At 40.8% G+C, this 17,927-nt stretch overlaps 1 protein-coding gene across 14 annotated transcripts in view; it reads right to left on the minus strand.

Annotated features, from left to right (window-relative positions):
* Ralgapa2 (Ral GTPase activating protein catalytic subunit alpha 2) overlaps window positions 1–17,927 on the minus strand; it is a 280,066-nt gene that overhangs the window by 176,544 nt on the left and 85,595 nt on the right. For 11 of the 14 annotated variants that reach the window (XR_005502529.2, XR_005502528.2, XR_005502527.2 and 8 more), the window contains 5 exons: window positions 17,004–17,152; window positions 14,022–14,133; window positions 10,035–10,272; window positions 7,038–7,202; window positions 3,846–3,986 (listed from right to left, as the gene is read on the minus strand). Coding sequence is in view for 9 of the 14 variants with exons in the window: in XM_063283347.1 (XP_063139417.1) it covers window positions 3,846–3,986; window positions 7,038–7,202; window positions 10,035–10,272; window positions 14,022–14,133; window positions 17,004–17,152 (805 nt within the window). In the remaining 5 variants the exon portion in view is untranslated. Of the gene's footprint in view, window positions 1–3,845; window positions 3,987–4,154; window positions 4,265–7,037; window positions 7,203–10,034; window positions 10,273–14,021; window positions 14,134–17,003; window positions 17,153–17,927 lie in introns of those variants that run through there. The other 3 variants (XM_063283349.1, NM_001421313.1, XM_063283352.1) reach the window with 2 other exon arrangements.

A 17,927-nucleotide genomic window follows, 5' to 3' on the forward strand; every position in this document is an offset into this window, starting at 1 on the left:
ATTGTGGACAGAGGGAAGAGTGGGTTTTTCTCTCTGAAGCCTGGTGCCAAACACTGGTGCATGCCAGTTTCTGAGTTCTGAGCAGAAGTAAATAAGAACTGAGCCAACTCTGGCAGCATCTTTGTAAAGATAAAGAACATCGCCATCTGGTGGGATGCAGCACAGCCACAGCACCATGGCTTCCAGATTAGAGTGTCCCCACTGGTCCTCAGCACAGCAGAAGGAGGACACAGAGCCTGCCACCACCAGCTGTCTGCCTTCCCAACAGGCAGGCCTAATACATCTTTTAAGGCTTTGTTTTTGCAAAACTGTTAAGAGGGACTTCTCAGATGGAGAAAATCCAAGCCTGTAGGAAGAACTGGAAATGGCAGGAATGGAAGAATGGGTGAGAGGAGTGGAAGGAAGGGAGCAGCTACATTCCTTGTTGTGTGTGTTACATTGTATTCAATAAGCGCTCTAAACAATGGACAAGAGAATGACTCTTTAACACCTTTTCCTTCCTAACGGCTCTCGGGCTCCCTCTGCTGGCACCTTGTTGTTAAAGAAAGACCACGTTGGGCTAAGGTTGTTAAAGAAAGACCACGTTGGGCTAAGGCTCCTCCCATTCTACTGTGTCCTATTGAGTTGCTTTTTTGTAACTAATGAAAAATGGCTTTACTACTGATGTAAAATGTAAAGACGTGGGGTTGCCTATGAAACAGAAAAGGGACATCTGAGTTATATAACAATTGTGCAATAAATTTAGATTTGATGCATCCTGTTTTGGATGTCACACAATTTCTGTTTAAATCACTTTGAAGAGCTGAATTCTGCCTCAGATTCTAAGTCCATTTATACTCTGTGAAGTCCAATAACACCCGATCAAAAGCACTAACTTTCCTGTCTCTTGAGGATGTAGTTACTCAACACCATTCCAAACCCACTGATTTCTAAAGCTCCACTGAAGCCATCAGCAAAATGATCAGAAGGATTCGTTTCCTTTACCCCCACTGAGAAGAGTCAGAATGGCTGAACTAAATGTGTATGTTCTTCAGCTAACTTCTATTCTCTCCAGATGTCTGTCTACTTCTCATTCACTCTTTAATTACAGACTTCCTTATTTCATCTCATTAAACAAGCAGAAATTCTATGTCCCACTTATCCCTCATACAAGGCTGCACAAGCACAATAAGAATGTAAGATCCTAGTTTTAAAATTACCATTCATGATGCCAAGTGGCCTTAAAAGCTCAGGGGATGCTTTCCAGTTAGCACCCTTGATGTCCACAAGGTCATGTTTACTGAGAGTCAGTCAGTCCAGGTTCTAACAAGAGGCATTTCCATGGAGCTTATGGAAAGACAGAGAAGCAGGTAACAAGGCTTCTCCTTAGCTCCCATAAATTAGGATAAAGGGAGACAGTCAGTCTACCAGATATAACCATTATAATATTCCCAAAAGAAAAAAGAAAAATCTCCCCTTGCATAGCATGCCAGTGCTACAGACGGATAAAGGTCCCAACAGAGAAAACAGTGACACTGAAAGACAACAGGGAGGGACTGTTTTCATGAAAGAGAGGGGGACTCCCCAGCTGTCACACCTACTTTCCAGGTCATGCTTTCTTGATACTCATATTCATGGAAGCGGGTGGTTTTGACTCTCCCCAAATTCAAAGGCCACTTGCTTCCCACGCCTCCAGATCTACCACCATTGCTTCTATTATAACAATTTTGGTGCTGACTCACACAGATGAGAAACCAACACCAGGACTGCTGCTGCCATAATAAAAACAAAGCCAGCAACCACTGACAGAAAACCTAAAAGAAAAGCAAAAAAACCCCAAAAACCTCAACTTGTAGCCAAAAAGGAAAACTGAAAGAACCTGCTTATCATATGCTGCACGTTCCCAACCAGAAGAATGGATACTGGTAAACACTTCTCTCAGCCTAGCCTACTGACAGGACAGTCACAAAGGACAATGGCATCAGACTAACTAATAAAGGGCACCTGGAGTCAGACCGAGAAGGCACTCATTACTGTAGCTGTCACATCAACCAGCAGCAGAAGTTTGTCCTTCCAGTCACCCTGCTATAAAGGCAGTGAAGGCAGCAAAGACAGGGAAGAGCAGGCCTGCCCCGGTCTGCTCCACTTTACCCGGCTATTTGCCCTTCTTGCACGAGAAAATGTTGAGGTTTGGCCATCTTCTGGTGAGGCTGGTTTCAGTGATAGTATGGAGTAGGTTCTCTGGCTTCTACCCACTAGATGCCAATAGCATCGTCTTAACAACCAAAAATGTCTCCAGATATTGACAAATCATCCTTAGTCGAGAGTCAGTGCAGAAAGTTACTCAACTTCTGAGGGTGCCATGTAATCACATATAAGGACTAAGATCTTAGTAAATCAAAATAAAACTCTGAATAAGAAAAAAAACTTTTGGGGGCTGGAGAGATGGCTCAGTGGTTAAGAGCACTGACTGCTCTTCCAGAGGTCCTGAGTTCAATTCCCAGCAACCACATGGTGGCTCGCAACCATTTGTAATGAGATCTGATGCCCTCTTCTGGTGTGTCTGAAGACAGCTACAGTGTATATAATAAATAAATAAATCTTTTTTAAAAAGGAAAAAACTTTTACGAATGAAGACATTAATAGGAAGGATTTTTTTCTGGGAACACATTCCAGAAAAACTACTGAAAAAACTTAAATGTAACAGTATGGAAATAAAACAGAGCAAGAAATAAAACTTTTCACATTAAAGATTTCTTGTTGGTGTCAATTAGCCAAATACATAGGAAATTCTTTTCAATGACGCATTAATCACCCCTGAGAAGTAGCATTCCCTGGACAATATAATCCTCAAGCATTTGCTACTCAGAAGAAGGTTACCTGCTCACCCCTCCGTGCCGGCCGGTCTCACTGTTTCCACATTCAGTGTTACTAAAGAGAGTTCCTAATCAACGTCAGAGTCCCCACCTTCAGTTAAAACTAACTTCTTCCCTCATGGTATTTTACTTGAGCTGTGATTTTGTTTTGCCAAACTGCCATGGCCCCACAGTGTTTGCGCTACAGAACAATTACACTATCTCCAGTACTGAAAACATCTTAATTATATCAGGATTCAGAACATAAAAGAACACGAAAACATTTCCCTCTTAATTTGGATCTAGTTCATTTTAAAAATCACTGAAAAATATCTCTTTGTAGCTTTAATTATTCAACACAGAAAGTAAATTCCTTTGAGAAGTGACTAGGGAAAACATGAGAAACTCATTTTGGTACCCCAATATCCTTCTTTGTAAGTGGCACAGGGTGATTACACATGGTGGTAGGACATAGTGTGGCATCTTGATGCATGGACAGTGTGGGTGAAGTGACATCGGACCAGGATAACTCATGTTATCTATCACCCCCATCATTTATTTGACAAGTTCATTCAAAACACTCTACTCCAGCTATTTCCAGATATACATTATTATTATTAACTATATTCACCTTGCTGGGCTAGAAGGAAAACACACACACACACACACACACACACACACACACACACAAACTTAATTCGGTTGAATTAACCGGGTGAAGTCTAAAAACACATGTTTTTAAAATTAGCACTAATTAGTTTTTTTTTTTAATTAAAACCGCAATTATCAGCATGAATCTGATCACTAGCAGGCTTATAGAATTTTTGACTACCTAGTAGCTACTAAACGTGAACTACACAAAAACAACCATTAATAGTTTTTGAAATTTAGCACAAGTGCAACAGACAGCCTTCTGAGTGTGACTGGGGGTAGTCATGCTGGAAACAGGGCCTCAGGCAGGAGGGAGAAGCTAAGGGATATGGAAGGACACATGATACAAGAGTACAGTACCTGACAGCCTGTGAGAGCAAGGAGAGTAAGAGAGACCAGGTAAGAGAGCGCTCACGGTATGGAGGAGGAGCGGGACGCTTTTAGTAGCAGGCAAAGCCTCAGAGAGGTGGACACAGTTGCTGATAGACTGGCTTCGCTTAGCTTCCAGGAGAGATAAAGTAACATTAATCAGAGCACATCAAGATCTTTTACCACTTCTAAGTTCTTAAGGTGCTGCATTTCCTTTAAATATTTAAAGGAAGCCATTTTAAGCTTTAAAGAAATCGATTAAATGAGAGTACTTAGTCACAGTCTCTAAATACAGCCAACCTTTCAGTCAATCACTGATGACTTAGAATGGTCATTCCATACAAAGACCCAGCTTCGGTTAAGAATGCAGAGCATCAGAACGATGTCGGGGCTGACTGCTCAACCACATCATCATTATCTCATCAACACAGCACTATCTCTTCCTAAGGGATGCTCATACGAAGGCCACAGTGAGAAAAGGAAAATCTGGTCCAAGACAAAAATTTTCTACTAAGTAATAAATAATTCATAAATTGATTTACTGAGTACTTAAAAGCTAATCATTTAGCATTTAGTGAACTGATACCCCCAAAGTTCATAAATATATGACTCATATATCTTTATTTGATATCCATGAAACCTATTTTCTTAATACTGTATTTCATATTTACTTGAGCAAAAGTTTCTTAGTAGGAACTTTTGATTTTCTCATACCTTGTTGGTTAAATAAACATTTAATAAAACAAACATGGAATGTGCTTCAGATACATAAAACTATTCTTAAAATCCATAAAACCATCAGTGTAAAATCAAAATACGAATGGTTATTTGCTGATATTAGTCTCTGTACCTCTGCTAAGCATAAGTAAAACAAAACTGTATACAATGGTAGAACATTTGAAAAAACTGAAACTAACTTTCTACTCTCCTGTCCCTCCCCTGCCCCTTGCTATCAGCGGGTCCAGCAATGAGATTACTATACAGTTCGTGAATGTTAGATGATGTGTAAAGGGCAACAACCATGTAAAGGTCAAAGTGTAGACCTGTTTATCTCTGCATGCATCTGGCATTTGATTTGAGCCCTGTTTAAAGCCTTTCCTTTTAGTAACCAAATAGTTGTGCATTTTTCCAAAATAGACCACCATGTATTTTAGAAATAGTACAATAATGGCTATTTTATGTGGCTTTTAAGGCTCAATTTGATCACTCTGAGTTTGGACATCTGAATTCTCACCATCGTTGACTCTCAGGGCCAGAGTAGTCTGTCCATGATAGGGCTCTTCAGTTACACTCTGATGTCCTCTCTATAACATCTATCTCCCTGGTGTCAGCATCAACGACAGCTTCTTTACCTAACTTAAATCTGCGAGGGGAACCACTGTGTGAAGATCTTGAACTGCTCCCTTAATGACATTGGAGAAACGAAGTCACTTTTGAGTGGCTATCCCATAATAATTACTGCTAGCTGCTACTGATCCATCCTGAGGACATGGGGAGTAGTCAGAGAAATGCCTTCTATACTCACACTACAGGGAAAATACTCCGGGCCTTGTTTAAAAATAGGAAAATAAAACCGAGTAAGATTACCCGTGTGTATTAGTCTTATTAACCAGCAAGGTATAAAAAAATCTTCAAAGACCATTAACAGGTAACAGCAAATTCATAACATTTATTATTTTTAAAGGCATAAAATAACAATAGGAAATGAATATATATATGTATATATATATATATATATATATATATATATATATATATACATATGCATGGATACACATGTATATATAAAACACAACAATAGACTCGTGGAACTGATGGTTCTCACTGTCTTTCAAATATAAAACAGTTCCAGACTTTAAAAATGTAGTTAATTCTACAGAAGCCAACTTTACAGTTTTAAAGTACATATTACACAAATATCTCTACAAAACCTTTGTAAATGGTTTGCTCAGTGCCACATGGCCCCTCAAATACCCAGAAGATTGTTAAACAGGATCTGCCTTTCCTGAATGCTTTCTCTACCACAGTGTTGGTTTAAAACATCTGGTGGAAATTAAGATTTGCCGTGTGATATGGACCATGCACGTATTTGCTGCTGATCAACATGGACAAATAAAATGTACTGCTATCTACAAGCCAGCACTTACACTTGGAATTCAAGGGTGGTGAAGGCAGCATACGTCTGCACAGCTTGGAAGGAACACAGCCTTTGCCACACCGTTCTAAGCACTTTTCCTGAAGGAACCAGTGACAGTGGGAACACTCTGAGACTGAACTAAGACAAGAAATCAGTGTGCCTCCTCAGCACTGCATGGTTCTAGGAACTAAGTTTCTCAGAAACAGAATGAAGGAAGACGACTAGAGTAGGTGGTGCAACTAACTAAAGAGATAATTACCAGCAAATGCTCAGGCATAATAAGGAATGAGGAAGTTACAGTTAGAAAACAACATACTTAGACAAAAAAAAAATGCCAACAAGGTGCTAAACTATCTATTTTAGGCTTTTAATGAGCAATGAAAATATATGTTACTTAAACACTTGCTGTATGGGCTGAGGATCTTGCTTATGCTTCTCTGAAGCTGCCGACTATCAACTCTAATTGCATGGCACTTCTGATGAAACTATCAAAAGCTGAGGCTCTGTTGTGCCAACCTAAATCAGAGCACAAAGGGAGAAGAGAACCTCGCTGTCCTCATAGTGAACACCAGCTTCCTTTGGAAAGATCTGTCTCTTGCCTTAGTAAACCTCACGAGACAGTCTGCTAGGCAGCAGGCTCTCCATCGTGGACCAGTGCTAGTCCAAACAGGCTGCAAAAACAGCATCTACAGGCACAGGAGGCTCTCTGCTTTCAAAGAAGCAAAAGATGGGAATATGTCCATTCAATCCCAAATCCAAGTGTGTCCCCTCATTTTCTTTGCTGGAACTCTACGAGGAACACTGTCTCGTAATGACATCACTGAGACTAAAGATATATTTATCATATTCCCTTTCACAGTACGGATTTTAGAAATAAAAAATAAAACCTGTGACTTGAGAAATAAGCAAAAGAGAAAGTTTATAATATATTGACACAGTTCATCTAATAAAAGGTTTACTGTTTAAATTCTGAATAAAAATTTAAAACATTTCTGTAAATTCACTTAAATAAGAATTAATTTGTTTAGCGATAGTTAAACATTTACCAGTCGCTTTTTGACGGACAGTATTTCTTGCCTTCTCTACTCCTGGGGCTCCAGATGTGGTGGCACTCCTGAATCTCATTGGCTCCGTTACATCTGGATGGCTGCGCCAGCTAAGAGAAAAGGATCTCCCAACAGCAGTCCCTTTTTGGGGCTCTAGGACACAACCTGAAAAAAAGGGTAAGATTGTTACTATTTATTTTACTGTCTAGGCTGTTCAGCAAATTTTATATATATTACCAAGATTAAAAAATACCCTACACAAAATAATTTACCACTAGCAGATTCTCTGCCACAAATTAAGAACCACTTTCTTGTGTTGTGTTCTATGTCAATTACCCTAAAAATACTTGTCAGAGTATTTTTAATCTCCAACAGTTTCATAAAAAATGATGTCTGCATAGCATTTACTTCAACATATAAAGGGGCATATTAATCAATCTTCTCAATGTAAGAACAATGCCATCTGAACTCATACCAGCTCCCATGGTACTTTAAAAGCCATTACTTATAGGCTAAAGACTTTGAAGTCCTGATATTAAAATGGTATACTGGCTTCCAAAGACTCCCTCCCAGCTTCAAACCCCACAGAGACCCATGTATACTCAGTCAAATGGGCAAGTTAATGAAAATCTACAAATAATTTAAAATCTTATTTTAGAAAAGTCAAACAATGTGGTCTTCAATTTGACTTCCCTTTCCTCATGGTGTTCTGGTCAAATATTTTAAAGAAAGGTTAAAGCCCCCAAAGAAATACAGAAAGAAAAAGAGTAAGATTTTCAGGAGATTTTTTTTTCTCAGAAATAACATAGATAATAGATACAACTTGTGGCTTGTTTTTACATTAAGTTTCCTTGGTGTGTAGTTTCTGTTTTCACTATTTTAGTGCTTAGGCCCATATATGTATAATAAATATTTAAATTACTTTTTTGAATAAGGCAATATAAATTAAGATGTTTATCATGGTCATTATTTAAATATTTTGTATCTCTCTGGAAAACAGCACCTTTAAATTGTTTACTTTCCAATGCTAATTTATCCCTTCATAGGACTGTGCTTATACACTAGGTAGGAAAAAAGTCCTGTAGGATACACAGTGTTCCACACTGTAAGGATGTTCACATGAGTGAGTGAGTGTATTCGTCTGTGTGTGTGTGCGCTCGCGCACATGTACATGTGCATGTGTATTTAAACACCTTCAGGATGTAGGAAACACACTTATTTTGAGAAAGTGAGTTGTGTTTTGTATCTCAGCTCTTCCCTCTTTAGCAGAGAAAACTCTCCTCTAGACTGAGAAACTGTCTTAGGGAGTCAGTGTCCTGCAGAAAGTATCTTGATATTTCCAGGGCCTGGTTCACACAGAAACCTCAGACATGTAAGAGAGAATGAGAAGAGAATAAGGACCTCTAGTGTACAATGTATTTCTAAAAAGACTCCCGTTGAGCCTCAACTATGGAGGGAAAGTGACCTGTTGCAAAACTATGTTAAAATATTACCGCACTGTGTCACTGAAATCCAGACTGGAATAAAGCCAGCTACCGGAAAGCATGGACATAAGCTACTTTGCTTTGGCTTGCTGCTTGCTTTTACTAACTGGGGCTTTGCAAACCATTCTCTGCAACGAATACACGATAAGCCCGTCCCTAGCCCATTTACATGGTTAGCTCATCACTAGAACTACTTCACATCTCTCTGTATCCACAGCCTTTGTTCTCAGTGACTCTGAACTCCATTAGGTGACTTACTTTGGTGGTAAGACTGAAGATGTGAGACCTTAAAATTTTGCTTCTAGAGCATTATATTAACAACCAGGTACTAACCTGCTGGATTATGAAACGTGTGTGTAGCCCAGTCACACTCACTGCCCTGGCTTACAGCCAGTCAGTTCCTAGAATCAGAGCACTCTAAGTGGCACACAGCACAGAGAGAATTAAATGAAACTGAGAATTAGCCATGGCAGAGTGTGCAACCCACGTTATCAGCTCATAAAATCATGGTCTACATAAATGGTTAAGCCACTAGGTTTCAGGGTGATTTGTCACATAGCAAATGCCAACTGATACAGTCTACAAAAAGGTTACTATTGCTAAAACATAATCTATTATCAACATATGTAACTTGGCAAAGTTTTGAAGGAAAGAGGCCTTCAAGGTCTCAGAACCAGGTGAAATTACTTATCACCCAAGAAAATTTCTGTATTCTGCGATTCTGTTTGCTATAACCCTAAGAAAGTCCAGGTCAAATCAAAGGTTGCTCCTCTCCATTTCCCCCAGAAAGCTCACATGCCCCCATAGAAGGCATTTTGGCATTTAACCATACCTATGGCAACTTCCCACTCTGTCCTATGTCTTTTTACATTTGCCATGCACCATATGTATTTGAATGAAGAAGCTCAAGTCTTTACAGTATAAGTGAATAGACAAATACCACAGTCCTTAGGAATTGCCATAGAGACAAGAGGGTACCACTGTCACCTCCAACAGAGACTCCCATTGTTTCACAACTCAAAACTATCACTGTTACTTTCTTAGGTCTTAAAACAGTTGGACCTAGAAACACAATGAAGCCAAAATGGCTCCCATCTCAAGCAACTGGAATTTCTCCACACATTCTAGGGAGGCGGCAGCATGCATCTTAGCAGTGTAGCCTTTTGGTCTGGACTTGCCTGGCCTTGATGTCCGTCTTTACCTAAGCGACCTTGACTGAGTGAAGGCCTTTGTATTTTTCCTTTTCTGGCTATGACACAGCTGTAACTAAAAGAGCTGTCATAAGGGTGGAGACCATGTTGAAAGCACTGGTTGCTGTTACTCCTGCTATCAGTCCTTCTCTCTGAGTTTTCTTAGTCTCTTTAGACAGTCAGTCACCAGTTAAAGGAACAAAGCAATGGGACACAGTGTAATATTGAAGGACACTGCAGGTGGCTCAGCTCATGGTGAACTACGACGCACTAACGTTTAGGTACGTGGATGAGCACGCTCTCACCCCTACCTTTGCTCTTACCTTTGCCTCGCTGCTTCTTCTCCTTCTGTTCACTTAACTTATCCAGAGGTAGGTTTGTCATTTCAACTCCATACACAGTTCTCGCAAGCACGGCTGTCAAGGAGTCCATGATATTAGACCACTCAGTGATGAGTTCCTCCCATTCTGTAAGGGATGACAGCACCCTGAGAAAGTCATCCCAGAGCTCCCGAGAAATGTACACACACAGGTTTGCTCGGATCCAAGCCACGATAAGTGTCTGAAACCAACCAAATTTATGATTTTTAACAAACAAAAAGTGAAAATAACATCCTTTTCATTGACCAACTGCATTCAGGATTTGAATTATGGCAACATGGGTTATCTGAGGAAACATTGTTATTCTAAAGTCCTTGGATAACACTGCTGTTATCAGTGAGAAGACAAAACTCTGTCCAGCAACTACTTAGCTTCTGAAGGCAGACTCTGCCTGTCACCGCAGAGGCTATCTCAAACACCTTCCTGTATGTGTGGTCTAAACCCGAGGTACTGCACGACCTGAGCAGCTGAGACTGCTGCAGAATTCAAAGACAGCTCACTGAGTGAGACGGCCTTCAACCTCAGCCCCGAGGCCTTCAGTCCACCAGCACTTAGCTTCTCCTCCATGTGCACTGTCCTACCCCTGCTCTAGGTTTCTTCCCAGAACATTGTTCTTCATACACACACGCTCCAATTCGTCCTCATCTTATAACCCCACACTCTCCTGGAAGTAGATTCCCTTCTTATAGCCCCTTCCCTCTCTGTCACAGTCAAACTTTCCCATTTCATCATCTCCCAGATACCTGACTGTGAACTGTTCCCACTGACAGCTCTCCACATCCTGCTTGGGTTTTGTTTATCCATTTCCATAGTTTCACTCCCTTCTAAATGCTGTGTATGCTTCTGTCTTTGAGGCCAGATCAGAGTCCTTTGCTAATTTATCCTTTGCTGGTTATCCACACGCTTTACAGAGAGCCCATCATCATGAAAAGAAGTCAATTAATAATTACTAATTTTTTTATCTAATAGGTCCATTTTATTATTAGGTCAATATTTTTTGTTAGATAAAGATTACTAATTTTATTGCGATGTGTGCTTTTCATAATGTCACTAAACTTTTGAAGACAGGAGTTTAAAATGTATAGAACTGAAATTAGCATTTTAGTCTTAATAAAAAATAATAAAATATTAATTGTAATAAAATTGACCCAATATTAAATCAACAGACATAATTTTAGAGGCGAGGACAGAGACTGCTGAAGTTACTTGTGATCACTTCCTTTTGGCCACAGTACTAGAAGCAGGAACAAAACCGATGGATGTCTTGGTGTAGTGTAGTAAGATGCCAAGACTGGAAATTATTTTACTAAGTGTAAACTAAGAAATAAAGAGATCATGTGGTAACACATATCTTTAATCCCAGCCCTTGGGATGCAGAAACAGGCAAATGTTTATAAGTTCAAGGCCAGCTTGCTCTACATATGAGTTCTAGGCCAGGTGAAACCTTCACTCAAATAAGCAGAAAGAAAAGAGCTGACTTCTTTCACTTTAGAAAATTTGTCATAGACAATGTTACAAACATGTATACATATCTATGAATCACCAACAAGATTCACAATAGCACTTGGACATGGTGCAAAATCCTCAAAAATAGTTGAGAGGGATGGGATGGGAGAACCACTGGACATAAAAGCAAGACAGCCTTTTAATTCATACTCTTTTCCAAAAGGAAGCGGGAAAGTGATAGTCCCAGCACTAGGTTGTGGAGAAAGTCAGCAGGCCTTTCTGGAGTTATACTTCTCATAAAAGCAAACCAGTGGGTCAGTGTGTGTCAAGGGTCCCTCAGCACTGACACTCAATGTTTAATCAGATATAGCTCAGCACAAGAGTCACAGAAACACAGCTTGCTTCAGTGACTCCTTCTCTTACAGTCAACCGATAACCAACCACACCCTCTCCTTCCACGACTATCAAGGACACTACACACTGGACTCTAGTGTAGAGAGCCGAGGTGAGGCTTTCTGATCACCTTCAGAACATGACAATAGGCACCACCGGAGGCACCTGCCCATTAGTTGGTAAATATTATTAAATGAAATAAATTCCATCATTCATAGAGGAAACTTTGTGAACCTACATTATCTATAGAACAGAAGGAAAATAAAAACTACAGGAAGAGTTAGAAAAGAGAAAAGGATAATGGCAACTTAAAATGTTCTTACAAAGTCTTACTAGTCCTTACTATTTCTTTACAAATATAAAACACACACACACACACACACACACACACACACACACATCTGGACATTTCTGTCTGTATGACACATGACACATGACAGTAGAAGAGCATCAGCAAACCAGGCTGGACTATTGCAAACAAAAACAAACCCCACATAGTCGTAGCATGATGACACAAGCCTATAATCCTAGCTGCTGCAATAGAATTGAGAGTTTGGATCAACCTAGGCTCACTGTACAGCTTGGACTTAGAAAATTAATCAAATAAAAATGAATGTGTAGGCCTATCCCATATACCCAAGAGGTGGGTAGGCAAAGTAGTAAAAAGGAGAGAGACTCGATGAGGCAAGGGAGTGTGTGCCAATTACTTCTGCCACCTCCACATATACTATTTGCACCCTACATACACTCCTAATATATATCAGTCAAGACCTAGGAACTGGTGAAGACGATGTTTCCTTCCTCAACCATCACTTGAGCTCACTGTGCTCCTGCCTATCAAATTCTGAGTCAGGCCTAACACAGATGTCGTATCTGTCCAGTTTTTTCCCTGTTCTCTTTCAGAAATGTTCATAGGCTCTATGAACCCTATAAAAAATAATGTAGTTCAGGGCAGTTGCCCTTGGGGCTCTGTATTATTTCTACTTCCTGGGCAGGCCATCAACTGTCAGCCGCTAATCTATGCTCTTGACCCTACTCACCCTGGGGCAGGAAGTACTGGTGCCTCTTTGTCTGTCAGATGGAGTCACCCAGCCTGGCCAGATCCTGAGTTTCACCTCCAGCTGCACCAATCCATTCTGACCTCTTTCACTAGAATGTCACACTGGCAAGCTAACATTTAAATACACCTGCTCTAAACCTCACCCTCTACAAACAGTAGCTCCTCCAGATAGTTCCCTTTCCCTCCTCCCTGCCATATCGAGCTCTTGGAAGCCTTGTCCACAACTGCTACCTCCACTTCCTGATCGAGTCACTCCAAGTAGTCTTCAATTCTTTAAGCCATTCTCAACAACCCACATCTTACCAGAACCGAAGGTCACCTGCCCCCCCATCCCCCCACCCCCCACCCCCGCTCACTTTGCTGGACATCCAGGACAACCTCTTCTAGCTTTCCTCTCAGCAAACTGGGCCTGCTTCCTCAGTGCTCTGGCTGGCTTTCTCTTCTACCAACTATAGAGATGCCATCATTTCCTAAGAACAAGTTCTCTTTCACACTCACCCCGTGCAGCCTGATGTATTACACACAGTTGCTTGACACAATGATAGTTTTATCCCATTTCCACATTTCTATTTATCCCGTACCTGGTTTTCTCTCCACTAAGATATTCAAGTTCTGTTGCTTTTGTTTGTTTGTTTGTTTGTTTGTTTGTTTGTTTTTCGAGGCAGGGTTTTACTGTATCCCTGGCTGTCCTAGAACAAGCTCTGTAGACCAGCTTGGCCTCAAACTCAGAGACCTGCCTGCCTCTACCCCTCATTCTGGGACTAACGGCGTGTGCCAGTACCACCCATCTTACTCCTGTCATTTTCTTAATGCCTAACACTCTCGAGCAAACCAAAAGGAAGAAGATGGCAGAGAAGGAAGCCTAAAAACACAACTCTAACTGGAAAATATCACAACTTTTAGGACAAAGCTAAGAAGGAATTTTTCTAAAAATGTAAAGTTAATTTGATATAACTTGTGAATTTTTCAGTAATTAAAACTAATTTGCCAATTTAATTCCACATTTGCAGCATTTAATAAGAAAGACTTACCCTGAAGAGCAGCCCTGCCAAGCTCCGGGCAAATGAATCCTGTACAAGCTTATCCTTTGGCTTCTGCATGACGGCTTCTGTTATCCTGAGAAGGATTTGCAACATCTGCTCCCTGGGCCACCCAAAATAAAAGCTCACATAAACAATCACATCTCCAAAGCACTTTGTAGGTATGAGATCTCTGCAATCAGCAGTACATATTATTTGGAAGTATTAAAAGTCTAGGTTCCAGTCAGAGAATAGGCGTCTTATTTTATCACCATAAACTACTGTATGTTACCACAGTTCCACAAACATGCTTTCCACATTCATGCCAACTGGCAGGATGACCTTACACACATCTTCCCCGCCTGACATTTCTCCTTGCAGGAAGGAGGACAAGGTGGTTTTCTCCAATTTTGTCATCACATTGGGGCACTCACTGAGGGAGCAGGTGAGCCAGTCTGAATTTATATGGTACCCTACCATTCTCCATCATTACGTTAATTAACCTGGGTAGTTTCCCATCTGCCTTTGGGATAGGAAAAAAAAAAACTGGCCCTCTGGGTTTTAATATGAGGACACAGGCAGTCAACACCACTGCTTGACTATGGTTCCTGCAGAAGAGAGGAGGGGTTTAGAAAGGTCATGACTGAACACTGATGGGCAGAGCATTTGTGCCTGGCAGATCCTGCTTTTGCCAACAGTGCACACCTGGGATGGCTGCAGTCACCATAGCTCAGTCACCATGTGCTACTATAGTCTTACAGAAGAGGGCTTTAATTAACATAGTACTGCTAATATGACAATCAGTGTTTAAAACAGCAGAGGATCTTTTTTTTTTCTTTCTTACATAGCCAAGTTGTATTTCTCATATGCTTGTACTCCATGGGGATGGAGAACACACTATCTTTTGTATAGAGAGGAAGTCCACTCATTCTAAGGGAATCACTCTGGTTCCTGTAGGGTTTGGAGCTCTAACCATTTGTTTACCTTCACTACCTTCTTCTTGCTCTTCCTACTCTCTAGTGAGAAACAAACAAACAAAGAATACGACAAAGCAACGTGGTCCAGATCAAACAAAGAGATCTGTAGAAAGTGATTTCTTTTCTCCTGTTTCCGTAAATAGATGATGCACATCTTAGCCTTCTGGTGGTATAATGACCTCCGAGGATTTGCTCTGGGTTCTCTTGCTATCTGGCTCCGTTGGGCTTTAGTCCCAGGTTTAATTATTTGGTAACACCCACTGTCCAGCAACTATCCCATCTGGTTACTTGTTTTGAACTGTCAGAGATCTGACATACAGAGGAGGAAGGCAAGTGTACCACCTGATCTAGAAACCTGTGTACAGTGCAGGACAGAAAGTCTGAAGAGAAAAAGTGGGAAAAGCAATGACAGAGCTGGAAGCGTCCGTCCTGCCCCTCGGCCAGGATATCCAGGCTCCTGTCACACTGGGGCTTTGACTATTTAATGCACTGCTATGTGCTCACAGTAGATGTTCAGAACTTAATGACAAGTGGAAAGAAAAGAAACAGAGAGGTAGGGAGGGAAAGGAAGAAAGAAAGGAGAGGAGGACAAAGGGGAGGGGGAGCATGGGGCATTTGAATTTAAATATGTAGAAAACCAGGCAGCAAAACGTGCCCCCTGTCTATGTTCTACTGTGTTTAGTTACTGTTTTTATTTCCACAATTATCCTTTTATATGTTTATCTGGAAATCTCTAAATTACTAAAGAAAAAAAAACAAGTTGCTTTATTTTACTTCTTAGCATTATAAAAACTATAATACTATGCAATGTATACAAAATTCATAGTTTTCTAAGAAACCAGAAAATACTCTTCACACAGCTGCGGTACAAGGAGCATCATCCAGCTGAAAGCACTTCTCATAGGGTCATTCTGACGGCTGTGATACTGGACTGGGTCTCCATCACACTGTGCACCGCTGTAATGTTTCCAAACTTAGCAGCTACTGCACTGGGTAGAAATACTAATTTAAAAGACCTTGTATTTACACTTTCAAATCCCCATTTTGATACTTGTAATGTCATATTTGTGAACTTGCTACAAGGTAAAATTCTTCTGGGCCCACCCTTCTCTCCTCTTGGTGGCCTGTGGCTTCTGACAGCTCACTCTTGCCTTATTGTTAGGGCTTCTCACCCACTGTGGATAGACACCTTGTACAACACCAATAGTGCTGGCTCTAGGACACCTATAAGACAGGTGTGGTCCTGGGAAAATTCCCAATACAGAAGGAGGTCACTGCCACAGGACCTCAGTGGCCTCCAAGCCCTAGAAGCTGAGAGAGAAGGGCACATTGCAGGTGGCTAAGTGAGATGAGCACACCCAGGCGGACCTGAGGGACATTTCTAAGACAGGCTGCAGGTGAACACATTGGGAATAAGGGAATCATGGCTCAGGGCTTCTGCTCTCTCACTGAGAACACCGAGGGCAATGTGGACACTGAGAGACAGGCATGAGAAACATCTAACCCATTTTACACATTACACAAGTAATAGTAAAACAGCGAAGGAAAAAGGGAAGGAAAACTCAGGACACACTTTGACTATTCTTTCCTGTCACTTCGACTACACATTATTTTTAAAAATTATTTTAAAATTTTTCCAAAGTGGATTCAAAATAAATTTACGTTTATAGCACTTCAGGACAACTACCAAACTTGCTCTTATGAAGAATCATATTGTAAAGCACATACCACTTATCATAAAACTCTCTGATAAGAGGTTGAAATGAGAAATCCACTACTGAGTAATACAACGCTAACTCCTGTACATGAGTGTTTTTAAAAGACAATAATGAAAATAAACGAACTGCCCAAGTGCTGGTCCTTTCCTTGCCACATTTCACAGAAGCTAGCCCCAAAGGGTTGATGTTCGCCTTACTGCCAGTTTTAGAAGACATTTGGTAACTGGAAGCCTTAACACTTGAATTATACTGAGAAGCAAAGACAGCTGTTTTAAGATGCTAATCTGAGGTAAACTTACCATGTCTTCTGATTCATTGTGAGTTCCATTATCATTCGCCGAAAAATAATCAGGACAGCTTTACAGGCATCTACTTGTTCTCTCAGGAGCATGGGAACTTCAACACATGGTTCCAGCAAAAAGACATTTGCAGCATTTGTAAGAAAAACCTTAAAATCAACAATTTTACATTAGAAAATACAATTAAGCATATACAGGTGAGGAAATTTTGCCTACAGATGATCTTACCTTCCTTGTACCAGTGAACCCTTTTGGGTTACTTCCACAGACTGTCTGCATACAGCAGATGACACCAATACATGGTCCAGGAATTATGGCTCACCCTTAGGACTGCCTAGTATACACCTAGGAGGCCTTTCACTGCCATTCCATATACACAGTGTTACTTTAGCCATGAATCATAAAATATTTGAATTTGTTATATCTTTCAACAGTAACAATAAAACAACAACAATAATTAAAAATAACAAAAACCAAGACCACTGTATCAGGGTGGCAAGGTCTGGGATGCAAAAGTCACAGAAGAGACCTGTGGCTGGACAACAGCGCTATAACTGTTTGTCCAAAATAAATTTAAGTCATCAAGTTGGAGGAATAAGAATCTATAGGAACCCATGCGATGCTGAGAGAAGCTCACAGCACAGCACATGAACCCTGCGTCCTGGTGGAATATTATTAGTGTCCTTGAGAGGCATAAGAACTGAGGAGTGGTGGACCTGGAAACATACAATGCCACGTGGTCATGTTGCACCTTCTAGAATCAGGCCTTTTCTTTTTGCAAGTGTGTCTGGGGTGTGTGTGTCTGGGGGGTGTGTGTGTGTGTGTGTGTGTGTGTGGTGTGCTGCTGCTGCTGCTGCTGAGGGGATGGGGGCTGAACATATGGGCACGTGCATATAGAGACCTGAGAAGCTGACATCACCTATC

This window comes from Rattus norvegicus, chromosome 3, assembly GCF_036323735.1.
Source record: "Rattus norvegicus strain BN/NHsdMcwi chromosome 3, GRCr8, whole genome shotgun sequence".
In the NCBI taxonomy this organism is placed as follows: domain Eukaryota; kingdom Metazoa; phylum Chordata; class Mammalia; order Rodentia; family Muridae; genus Rattus; species Rattus norvegicus.